Below are 12,586 nucleotides of genomic sequence, written 5' to 3'. Positions count from 1 at the left end.
AATTTAATGTCTCGTAGCTAAGTTATTATTATGCTTATTTAATCCGAAGTAATCATGATGTTGGGCTAATTACTAAAATTGGGTAATTGGGCTTTGTACCATAATTGGGGTTTGGATAAAAGAACGACACTTGTGGAAATTAGACTATGGGCTATTAATGAGTTTTATATTAACTAAACAATACCTTGTTAATTTAATATACAAACTTATAATTCGACGTATTTATATATAACCACATACGCTTTACTGGGTACGGTGGGCGGGATATCTATAAATACCAATAATTATTCATTTTACCGGACACGGAACTGGATTAATAGTTAATAGACTTATTGAAACAGGGGTGAATTACATTCAAGGGTAATTGGTGTAATTGTTAACAAAGTAGTAAAACCTTGGTTTACACGCAGTCGATAACCTGGTGTATTCATTAAACAAAGTATTAAAACCTTGTTACAATTCGAATCCCCAATTAGTTGGAATATTTGACTTCGGGAATAAGAATAATTTGACGAAGGCTTTCGCATTTTATATTTATGACTGATGGACTATTATGGACAAATCCGTATGGACATATTAAATAATCCAGGACAAAGGACAATTAACCCATGGGCATAAAACTAAAATCAACACGTCAAACATCATGATTACGGAAGTTTAAATAAACATAATTCTTTTATTTCATATTTAATTTCCTTTATTTTATATTTAATTGCACTTCTAATTATCGCATTTTTATTGTTATTGTATTTAATTGCACTTTTAATTATCGTACTTTTTAATTGTCGCAAGTTTATTTTATCGCACTTTTATTATTCGCAATTTCATTATCGTTACTTACTTTACGCTTTAATTTAAGTCTTGTATTTATTTTTAATATTTTACATTTGGTTTTAACTGCGACTAAAGTTTTAAAATCGACAAACCGGTCATTAAACGGTAAAAAGCCCCTTTATAATAATAATATTACTTATATATATATTTGTATTTTTATAAAAGTAAATTAATATAGCGTTAAGCTTTGTTTAAAGATTTCTCTGTGGAACGAACCGGACTTACTAAAAACTACACTACTGTACGATTAGGTACACTGCCTATAAGTGTTGTAGCAAGGTTTAAGTATATCCATTCTATAAATAAATAAATATCTTGTGTAAAATTGTATCGTATTTAATAATATTTTCCTAGTAAAATTTAATAGTATTTTATACCCCTTAGCTTTGACATCAGAATTACATTTTTTGCACGGTTTTTTACACACCCGTGCAACGCACGGGCTCAAAAATCTAGTGTATATATATATATATATATATATAATATATATATATATATATATATATATATAAAGCTTACAAGGGATTTTTAGTAAAAGAAGAATTCGGATGAACTATTCTAAGTAGTGAAAAGTCAACTGCGACTTGTAAAGGGCCCAAAGAAAATAATTAGTCCATAAAAAAGCTTGAAAGAAAAAAATATGAAGAATTTACCTTTTTTTTTTTTTTTTTTGAAAGACAAGTTGTTGGCATCGAATACTCTCATTTGTCATGCACGTACGCGCTTTCGGGTAGGAAACACGAACCGCATTACAGGGATCCGAACCTTATACCATCCCGAGGGGCAGACGGTCAGACCTAGGTCATGAATACGGGTCGGTAAAACCTTCCCCGGGGCAATTCGGCTTTCAGGAAATAAATCTCACGAATATTTTTAAGTGAATAGACTCGAACTTGAGACCTCCCACCCTCATCCCAATGCACAAGTGCAAAGAGGTGAAGAGTTTACCTTTAATACATAATATTCAAATGATTCACTGAAAAGAATCTTTATCTAGTCTACTACTGAACCATCTCATTTGAAACCATCTCATGTAAAATGTAAACCATCTCATTTGAAAGTCAGTCGCTATTTGAAGGCATGCCTTGACTTCATTGGATTGGGCTTGCTTTCCTATATAGAAGGCGAAGAGGATGACACTCGGATCGTTCTTACTCAAAGAAATTTCTATGAGGTGCCTTAAGCCGTTAACTTCAAAATCGACAATTCTTGACCATTGATTTATTGTTTTCACTCAAACACCACTAATTCGTAAGACATTGAGTAGTACTTGGAAACGAATGTATATGCTATATGTAAATATGGTTTGAAGAAAAAAAAAATATGTTTTGAAGAAAAAAATATGTTTTGAAGTGTGTGTCAGTTATTAACCCTATTTATTATCGTTGAAAAAAGTATGTAACATTTATTAATTTTTGTTTTTTGTCAATGAGACCACTTGACCTACTTTAACCTTTTCAATGATTCCCCGTCACCAATATTCATAGAATCACCATCAGACCAGATTCTTAAAAATAATATACACATATTTTTGTCATAGATAGATAAATTTTCAATTTTCAATTATTTTGTTCTCCTCTTATGTCTGTCACATCCTCAATTTCTTCGTCTATGTAATCTCTTCAATTCTTATTTCACTCCTAATCACAGTTAATTACTATCCACTAATTCTTCACTATAAATCTATTCATCACACCTTCAAACTCACACACCCTTATCACCTTTTCGATTAAACTGTTAATCCAAAACATGGGTGAAAACGGAGATCAAGAAACCGGGTCACCCGTTACAAATAAACCCATTACCACCAATTTCCGATACAATTCACCTCTGATCCAAATCGGGCTAATCGGGCTGGTTTGTTTCTGCTGCCCGGGCATGTTCAACGCCTTGTCCGGCATGGGCGGTGGTGGTCAAGTTGATCACACCGCCGCAAACAACGCTAACACCGCCCTGTACACCACTTTCGCCATTTTCGGCGTTTTGGGTGGTGGTATTTACAACATCCTGGGCCCACGTCTCACACTTTTTTCAGGCTGCACCACTTACATACTTTACGCCGGTTCATTTTTGTACTACAATCATCATAAACATCAAGCGTTTGCGATCGTTGCAGGCGCTCTGTTAGGTGTTGGTGCAGGGTTACTATGGGCGGGTCAGGGTGCGATCATGACGTCATACCCGCCCGTTCATCGAAAAGGAACTTATATTTCAATGTTTTGGAGTATATTCAATTTAGGTGGTGTTATTGGCGGTTTGATTCCTTTTGTTATGAACTATCATCGCGAAACCGCGGTTTCGGTTAACGATGGAACGTATATCGGGTTCATGGTGTTTATGACAATTGGGAGTTTACTTGCTTTAGCCATTTTGCACCCGAGTAAAGTGGTTCGACCCGACGGGTCGAGATGTACTAATGTTAAGTATTCGAATGTGATGACTGAATCTGTAGCAATCGCGAAACTTTTTACGAACTGGAAGATGTTAATGATTGTACCGGCCGCTTGGGCCAGTAACTTTTTTTACAGTTATCAGTTTAATAATGTGAATGGGGCTTTGTTTACATTGAGAACAAAAGGGTTGAATAATGTGTTTTATTGGGGGGCTCAGATGATTGGGTCAGTTATGATTGGTTATATTATGGATTTTAGTTTTAAAAGCCGAAAAACGAGGGGTTTAGTGGGGATTACAGTTGTGGCGGTGTTAGGAACTGCGATTTGGATCGGTGGGTTTTTTAATCAGAGGGGTTATGATTATGATGATGTACAAAACAAGACGGTTAAAATACTGGATTTTAAGAAAGATGGTAGTGATTTTGCAGGGCCATTTGTGCTTTATTTTAGTTATGGTTTGTTGGATGCAATGTTTCAGAGTATGGTTTATTGGATTATCGGCGGTTTGGCTAATGATTCAATCATTCTTAGCAGGTATATACTGTTAATTATTGTTGCATATCTACTAATTACTATAAAACAGTTTATAATAATGATTTTGTTGTTGTTTTAGATATGTTGGATTCTACAAGGGAGTACAAAGTGCAGGTGCAGCGGTGGCATGGCAAATTGATGCGCATAAAGTGCCATTTATGAATCAACTGATAGTGAATTGGGTATTAACTACTATAAGTTATCCTTTGTTAGCGCTTTTGGTTATAAAAGCAGTAAACGATGAAGATAATAAAGTGGAAGAGTCTAACAGTGAGTTTACAAAGCCAACTTAAAAGATTGTAAGAAGAAGATGTTGAAGATAACAGTTTTATAGGTGAATGAATTGTAGATTGTGTTTTGTTTGCTTGAAAATTTGTTATATCTTTGCTTTTTTTATTTAGTTGAAGTAGTTTTTTTTCTTTCTCTTTTGCATTACCATGTCAACAAGTTGATACCTTCAATGTAGTTCTTGAAGTCCAACTGTAAACTTAGTCTTTTAGTATTGTTACCTCATGGTATATTGCACACAGTTTGTTTGGTAATACTACTTGTTTAAAACATTTGTTGCTTTGGAACATTTGGAGGATAAATCCTAAGCCATGGTTTGTCGGATAATTAAGAGCATTGTGGAACCCAAAACACCCTTGTACTAAACTACTAATGATAGAAACAGGTTATTCTTGGTTTTTCTAATCTTTTTAGATGATGCTTACGGCTTAGTTTGTTTTGTTTAATAAAGAATAGACTAAGATACTCCGTAGTATTCATTGATCTAAACAAATAAACAGATAATATTTTTTCTGTTTAGGCTACCCGAGGAAGGGGTGTATTAATTTACTAATAAAGGTTATTACGATTCATTTGATCATTTCCAATTATGGCTATGACAGGTTAGTGAATTTACCTCAATATGTTGAGAGCAAACCAAGATGGTTTTGGTTTAAAGATTATGTATAAGCAAAGCTTATAGTCATTTTCATGTTCAAGAAAAACCTATCTAAAACGTTAGGATTAATCTTTCATAAAGCGTTTTTGTAGGATCGTGTAAACAGAATTAAACGATCAATACTTCAATATCGAGTGCGGAATAACTCGATATTGGGTTTTATATCAAAATAACTAATTGAAACGATGATCTTAACAATATGATTGACTTTAAGATGATTAAGATCAACCCACCAGAGTGCTAGACGACCAGGAATTCGGATACAATGCTTAGAAGCGTTTAGGATACGTAACCATAACAATGAACCTGAGTTGGTCATTAAATACATTTAGCACATGCAACCGTGCGGTTGCATTGCAGGATGCAACCGTGCGGTTGCAGGATGCAACCGTGTGGTTATCCAATGAACCTGTACGGATGCATCTTGCATCCGTGCGGTTGCACTCCAGGTGTGTAAATTAAACATTAACGTATAACAATTCGTATACTATTACACACCACATACTATAATGAACTTGGGACTAACAATATGCACCAACAGTTTTCTTATACTCCGTACATACTAACCGTCAAGCAGTATAGAAGTAAACCATATCATTTGAGTTCTCATGAAAGCTGTCTATCTTTATGGATCTTAGATGGTTTACCTTCCTCAGTTGTTCGTACCATAACCATCTACCAGCAGTCAAACTGTCATATTACACTTTTTGAATTAGGTTAGTGTCAACTTGGGCCAATCTACTTTTCAAAAACGTGCAGGGTTGGATGGGTTGATTGTTTGGGTAAACACACAATTATACATTTTGATACATATATCCATCAATGTGTAACACAATATACTTTTCATTTCATGGGTCAACAACAAATTACTTTTTTTTTTTTTCTTGGCAACACTAGTGCAGGTGATAAGAATGGTGGTAGACCTGCTAGTACGTATTTAACAAGGGGTCTTCAATGTTAGCCCAACCCGATTGCGTAGTGGGCTTGGTGGCCACAAGTTGTGGGTGATGATGCGTAACGTCCTCACTTACAAAGTGAAAGATGTCATTCACGACAAAGTAGTCAAATAAGTGATAAGTAAATTGTATTAAGACACGACTTATTTAATAAGTTGAAAACAAACACTCATTTTTTTACTCTTTACATTAAGTTTCATTCTATTAAGTTCATTAAGTTGAAAACAAACATGGTCTTAAGATTGCTATAATGGAGTCTTCATATTCCAGTTTTCAACAAGGTTTCTACTAATTATGGAGATTATTGTGGACGCTTAACAAATACTTAAATTGTATATATGATTCTATCGTTAAAGAAAAGATTAGTCGTCGTCTCTACTATTGAGTTATTGATAATAACTAAAAACCCATTTCCTATGAAAAAAAAGACAATATAGTTGACATTGTGCTTACGTAAACGACATCAATATGCTATTATTCACTTTGTTTAACTATTAGTTTAGTGTATATTATAGTATAAATGGTAGACGAATCCTCTTAGTATACTCGTATCTCATATTTATTGATTATAATAAAAAAAAACCCAAGGTTTCTTATTAAAAAAATTAGAAAAAACGAAATAATTGACGTCATGCCGACGTTAGTATGACGTCATGCTAACGCCATCGTGATATCACCAATATGCTAGTTTTCACTTTGTTTAAGTATTAGTATAGGTTTCTTATAAATTTAAAAAGACGAAATAACTGACGTTATGCTGACAACATAACGTCATGTTAATGTCGGCATGATGTCAGCAATATGCTAGTGTTCACACTTTGTTTAAGTTTTACTATAGTGTATAATTGTGTATTCAATGGTTTAGTATATAATTTATTATCATTTCTATATCGGCACTTAGACCAGACGCAACGCAATGTCAGCTGCTTTCCTGTTTGCATACCGGGCTTTGGTTGACGAAATTTGACGGCAATAGCGCGGCGTTAGAGTTTGACGGTTTGAGGCGTTAGTTAGGGTTCTAACGGAAGGGTGACAAGAACAACCATCCAATCATAATTGATTATTAATATATTTTTGTTATTTATTTATTTTTTACACCCAATTTACAATCAGATCTTACCACATTACCCTCCAAATATTTGACACAAAAATGTGACATTTTGAGTTAATGGGGGTCAAATATAAACCTTTCAAATCACCAAAAAATACATCGTTTGACTCTGACGTCACAGTGAAGGTTAATGGTGCTCTTATAATTATTCAAACAATGTAATTAAAAATTGTTAATAGTTTTAGTTATCCGGGCTATATAACCCACAACTATCAAACACAGTTAGTTGTGTGAATTGAACCTTCTACCAAAAATCTACCTGTGTGTAACTTTAAGTAGGTCTGTCAGAAAACAAATATTCTACGGAGTACTTTTAAATTAAAGGTCTCATATTAACGAAAGAAATCTTTTTTGATAAAGGGTCATGTGATGTGCAATAATAGACACGTTGTTTCTTTGGAACAATAATTTAAAAAAGTTTATAACCTTCAGAAAATAAAGTTAAAGAATAATAAAATTAGTTGGCCTGAAATCATATTCGTTGAACCGTTCTCAAGTTTGGTACTCCCTTTTCTACACGGCCTAAAACCTAACCCCCATTCCAATCTTTCTTCGAATTGAACCCGATTAGTTATAATTCCGACCTCCATATCTCAACGACGGCGAGCTTCCTCACCGGAAGCACGCCGATTAATCATCAACATGTCTGCGAAACCATCATCATCATCATCACCGTCACCGATTCTCATTCTCATCATCATCACAATCACAATCGCCGTTACAGTAACCGCGTCTCCTAATCCCGTCACTATCGATTCAGATATCCTCCGATTACCATCCGATGACACCGAATCCGGCTCTCTCTGCCCTAACTCATTAACTGCCGGTTCGTGTCCGGTTAAATGCTTTAGACCTGCGCCGGTATGCGGCGTCGATAACGTTACGTATTGGTGCGGTTGTCCTGAAGCGCGTTGTGCTGGTGTTTCTGTTGCGAATTTAGGGTTTTGTGATCATGAAAATGGAGGTAGTGGTGCGGTATCAGGTCAGGCGCTTCTGTTAGTTCATATTGTTTGGCTAATATTACTCGGTTTCTTCGTTTTGTTCGGCCTTCTCTGATGATGATAATTCTTATTGCATTTGTTGGTAATTGAGGTTTGATTTTACGCGAATTAACTCGGTACTATTGTATATCATTTCATTGTATATGTAGAGAACTAATTCTTCTGATGACATGTTTTATACTGTACTTCGATATCACATTACATTCAGTGACTTTTATGCTAATTTGTGAGGTTTCTGATGCATTTTTATTGTGTTTAATTGTTTAAATAACATTGAAGCATCATATAAGAGCTAGATTAATTAAATATATCATGATCGTTTCTAGTTTTGGATTTGGAATTGGAGTACTTATTACTTATAGATATATAGATAGTGAATTTTCCGTATGATGGATTGCGTGGTGCCCTGCTTGTTTGATGTTCCATAAACATGTGGTATTCCAATTGGATTACATCTGTAATACAGACAGTTTGGGATGATGTTTTTTAATTAGATTATAAGTGGTCACGTTTAGATTTTTTATTGATGTTGTAGAGTTGTCGAGTGTTGGAAAGTATAATTAGAACTACAAAGATTTATCGACTTTAATCAATAACGCGTGAAAGCTGAAACATTGAAACATTCGGATGAATACCCACCTATTCATATATTCATATATTGACCCTGCAGATTAACTTAAAGTAGTGGTAGATATCACTAAACTAGAAACTGAGTGTTGATACCACTTGTTATGACAATTTGCCAAGCGCACCCACACTAGCGGAAGCGAGGATATAATTTGTTTGAGACAAACTTGCGAGAAACAATAATTAGCAAAATAAAGTAACTGATAACACGACGATTTAACGTGGTTCGGCAAAACCCTGCCTACGTCCACCTCAGACTTCTTTAATTTAGCTTATCAAAATAAGCTTTCTTGGAACATACATGCATCGTACAACCCGAATCTAAAATCCATTCATCTTGAGCAGAAGTAGAACTTTTGGAGATTGTGAGAGCATCTTCCAAATTAACCGATTCATTAACTTTTATTACAGCTAATGAACCCCCAGATTTATCTTCACCATTCTTACAGAATGAACAACCCTTCTTGTAGTGACCCCACTCTTGACATTTGAAGCACTGAAAACCCTTCACGCCGTCTCCAGATCTAGACCTACCGTTATCACTAGATCTCTTCTCGGCAAACCTTCCCCTTCCATGACCAACCATAGCAAACCCATGCTCAAAATGGTCACTGGATCTTCGTCTCTAATCTTGTGATAAGATTACCGGTACTACATCCTCCATCTTTACAGTAGACTTTCCGTAAAGAATAGTAGTGACCAAAATATCATACGAACTGGGAAAAGAGGCAAGAAGAATAAGGGTCTTATCTTCTTCCTCAACATAAACCTCAACTTTTCAAGTTGATCCACCGGACCATTAAACACGTTCATGTGTTTAATAATATTCCAATCATCATCCGCCATCTGAAATGGCTCCACCTTAAATTGCTTACCGCTGTTTTCCGCCATCTCCAAACAAAAAATATCCGATAAACCTGGATACGCTCTGATACCACTTGTTATGACAATTTGCCAAGCGCACCCACACTAGCGGAAGCGGGGATATAATTTGTTTGAGACAAACTTGCGAGAAACAATAATTAGCAAAATAAAGTAACTGATAACACGACGATTTAACGTGGTTCGGCAAAACCCTGCCTACGTCCACCCCAAAGAGTTCCCTTTATTCTTATAATATAAAAGATCTCGGTACAAGAAAAAGTACACTATGAGTTAAATCCAAACCCAAGCCCCTTAGATTTTAGTATAAAATCTAAGTTTCCCGTACACTCTTTTACAATCCTAACAAGAATAACTCTCGGCCTCACAAATAAACACACTCCGTTGAAATCCTATCAACTATGTTTTATCATTTGTGATACTTGATCCTCACTTGGATCACTTGATCCCACTCTTGGATGCCTTTCACCTTATGCATGATCACCTATTTATAGATGAAGACATATATGCATACACTTTACTTGGACAATTTTAGCCACTTGTTGCTTACCTTCTTTGACTTGTAGGAAAACAAATCAAACTTTACCACATCAACAACCAACTTGACATGTGCAAAAAAAGAAGAGAATTTCAACCTTCTTTCTTTGAATTACAACTTGCACATGAATAGGCTAAAAAAGTCTTCAACCATGCAAAATCCAATTTCATTTTGGCTACTAAATGATTTTTCAAATATTTGGACTATTGTCCAACAATCTCCACCTTGACAAACATTTATCTTCTTCGTCACCGAAAATACTAACACCTAGTACTTTCACCATTGGCCTCCTTATCACCGCTGCACACACCTTGAATCACCTCGGTCCTGAACCACGATTCAAATAAACTGGCCAACAATCATGTGCAGCTAACCCTGTCAACTTACCTAGTTGACACCGAAGAGGAGTCTCGAATCACCTCTTTCAACACAGTAGGATTTTCCTTCTCACCATCATCTACCTTGGTCAAACATGTCCCAACATGTTCCCGACCTGTTTCCCGCGTGCACGCTTTCAAAACCTTCGAGACACGAGTACATATTGTACTCGCCACCAGACGATGTAAACCCTCATACTTCTCTCCCTTCATCAGGACCTTCACGCCACGTGTGATTTTCATAACTCCACCTATGGCCGAATAGGAGTATCCTTGAGAATCCACCTGGCTTAAGGATATTAGATTCTTGCACATCTTTGGTGCGTACGCCACACCACCAAGCGTGTAAGCAGCTCCGTGAAACAATTTTACTTTCACCTTGCCAACACCCTCAACATCACATGGTGCTTTGGTCAAGCCCACAATGGTTTTGTTGACTCAATTCCAACTTGGTTTCACACTAGAATGAAGACTACATACATGCATGACAACTATTATCTAGTAAACTCTAAAATGCCAACTATGTTATGAGTTGTATTTGAGATGTCAAATTCAAATTGTATACATATTGGTATTACAAGTCAAAGAAAGGGGATGCATTAGAACTTACAACTTGTTGACAACTTGTTTACAACTTGTTTTAAACAAATGACAAATGGAAGGAGTATGCAATTTGAAGTCTTATTCCTAACATACAAGTTCAACTATAAAAGGAAGTGCATGGATTTCATTTTGATCATCCCATACTTGAAAGAGTTTAATTAACTCTTGTAAAAGTAGTATAGAGAAAAAAGTGAGGTATAGAATTGTTAATCAAAATTCTATACGAGTGAGTTAAGAGGGAAGTGTTATAATCTAGTGAGCGGTCTAAATACGTTGTTAGTATTTTAGATTCTAGATTGAGTGATATACTGTAACCTCGAGTTTGTCATATTTGCTAATAAAATCCTTCCCTGCTTCCGCCCGTGGACTAGGCCTCACGCCGAACCACGTAAAATCTTGTGTCTTTATTTATTGCTTAATTGTTCTATTAATTTCTCGGGTCTTGAAAGTGTGCTAAATCACAACAAACTGGTATCAGAGCTATAGCTGTGATTAAATATACAAGATGACGATAATAAGGTCCGACGTAGAGAAATTTAATGGCCAGAACGATTTTGGTCTTTGGCGAATGAAGATGCGGGCTCTACTGAGCCAACAAGGTTATTTGTTAGCTTTGAAAGGGAGAGAATCTCTTCCCGAAAAGTTGACAGATGAAGAGAAGGATGAACTTCTGGAAAAGGCACACGGCATGATTATTCTAAATCTTGCCGATTGTGTGCTTAGAGAAGTTGCGGCAGAAACCACACCGGCTGGACTTTGGAAACAGCTAGAAACTCTATATATGACTAAGAGTCTCACGAACCGGTTGTATATGAAACAACGGTTGTATACTCTTCGGATGAAAGAAGGTTCACTAAATGATCACATCGATGAGTTCAATAAAATAATTTTGGACTTGAATAATATTGGTGTGAAAATTGATGATGAAGATCAATCGTTAATTTTCTTATGTTCCTTGCCAAAATCGTACAAGCATTTGGTTACAACTCTACTATATAGTAGAAAAACTATTTCCATGGAGGATGTCAAATCTACCTTAAACTCTAGCGAGTTAAGGAAGAAATCATCGGCGGATTATGTGGAAGAAAGCGCGGAAGGTTTGGTGGCGAGAGGAAGACGTAACGATAGAACATCAAGTAGTAACAACAAGGGTCGTTCTAGATCAAAAACAAGATCTAGAAAGATCAAGTGTTACAATTGTCACAAGGAAGGTCACATGCGAAGAGACTGTCCAGACTTAAAAGGAAAGAGAGAGATTTGGAATGCAACGGGAGCCGATAAAGTTGTCGCGGTTGCAGAAAATGATTCTGATAGCGCAAATGTTCTTAGTATTACCGATAGCCGCTCAGTTGACGAGTGGATTCTTGATTCGGGTTGTTCTTATCATATGTGTCCTATTAGGGATTGGTTTGCCACCTATCTAGAAATAAATGGTGGTAAAGTCCTTATGGGAAATGATGTAGCTTGTAAGGTTGTTGGCATAGGAACAATCCAAATCAAGATGTATGATGGCACAGTGAGGACTTTGACAGAAGTCAGGCATGTTCCAGAATTGAAGAAGAATCTTATTTCCTTGGGTACTCTGGAATCCATCGGTTGCGAGTATCGAGCTCGAGGTGGAGTATTAAAAGTCTCTAGAGGTGCACTTGTTGTGATGAAAGGTGAAAGGTTCAACGGCCTTTACTTGTTAAAGGGTAACACGGTCACTGGTGCGGCTGGAGTTTCTTCATCAGATAAAGATGTAGATACCACCAAGTTATGGCACATGCGCCTTGGGCACATGA

At 36.1% G+C, this 12,586-nt stretch overlaps 2 protein-coding genes across 2 annotated transcripts; both read left to right on the top strand.

Annotated features, from left to right (window-relative positions):
- The first annotated feature begins 2,583 nt into the window (after window positions 1-2,583).
- LOC139840773 (UNC93-like protein 1) lies at window positions 2,584-5,668 on the top strand. Its single transcript, XM_071831019.1, has 6 exons — window positions 2,584-3,761; window positions 3,841-4,031; window positions 4,163-4,223; window positions 4,652-4,712; window positions 5,068-5,156; window positions 5,605-5,668. The coding sequence occupies exons 1-6, from the start codon at window positions 2,584-2,586 to the stop codon at window positions 5,666-5,668; spliced, it is 1,644 nt and encodes a 547-aa protein (XP_071687120.1).
- Window positions 5,669-7,416: 1,748 nt separating this feature from the next.
- On the top strand, window positions 7,417-7,830 carry LOC139840772 (uncharacterized). Its single transcript, XM_071831018.1, has one exon. The coding sequence runs from the start codon at window positions 7,417-7,419 to the stop codon at window positions 7,828-7,830; it is 414 nt and encodes a 137-aa protein (XP_071687119.1).
- Window positions 7,831-12,586: the final 4,756 nt, after the last annotated feature.

This window comes from Rutidosis leptorrhynchoides, chromosome 4 (genome assembly GCF_046630445.1).
Source record: "Rutidosis leptorrhynchoides isolate AG116_Rl617_1_P2 chromosome 4, CSIRO_AGI_Rlap_v1, whole genome shotgun sequence".
In the NCBI taxonomy this organism is placed as follows: domain Eukaryota; kingdom Viridiplantae; phylum Streptophyta; class Magnoliopsida; order Asterales; family Asteraceae; genus Rutidosis; species Rutidosis leptorrhynchoides.
This window is presented reverse-complemented; position numbering and strand designations above follow the sequence as displayed.

What these genes read in the sequence shown, in the direction of transcription:
- LOC139840773 (XM_071831019.1), top strand. Translation starts at nt 2,584, where the DNA reads ATGGGTGAAAACGGAGATCAAGAAACCGGGTCACCCGTTACAAATAAA. An exon ending in AACAAGTTGATACCTTCAAT is followed by an intron (nt 4,224 to 4,651) that starts GTAGTTCTTGAA and finishes TGGCTATGACAG; the next exon opens with GTTAGTGAATTTACCTCAAT. An exon ending in TCCGTGCGGTTGCACTCCAG is followed by an intron (nt 5,157 to 5,604) that starts GTGTGTAAATTA and finishes TGGCAACACTAG; the next exon opens with TGCAGGTGATAAGAATGGTG.
- LOC139840772 (XM_071831018.1), top strand. Translation starts at nt 7,417, where the DNA reads ATGTCTGCGAAACCATCATCATCATCATCACCGTCACCGATTCTCATT.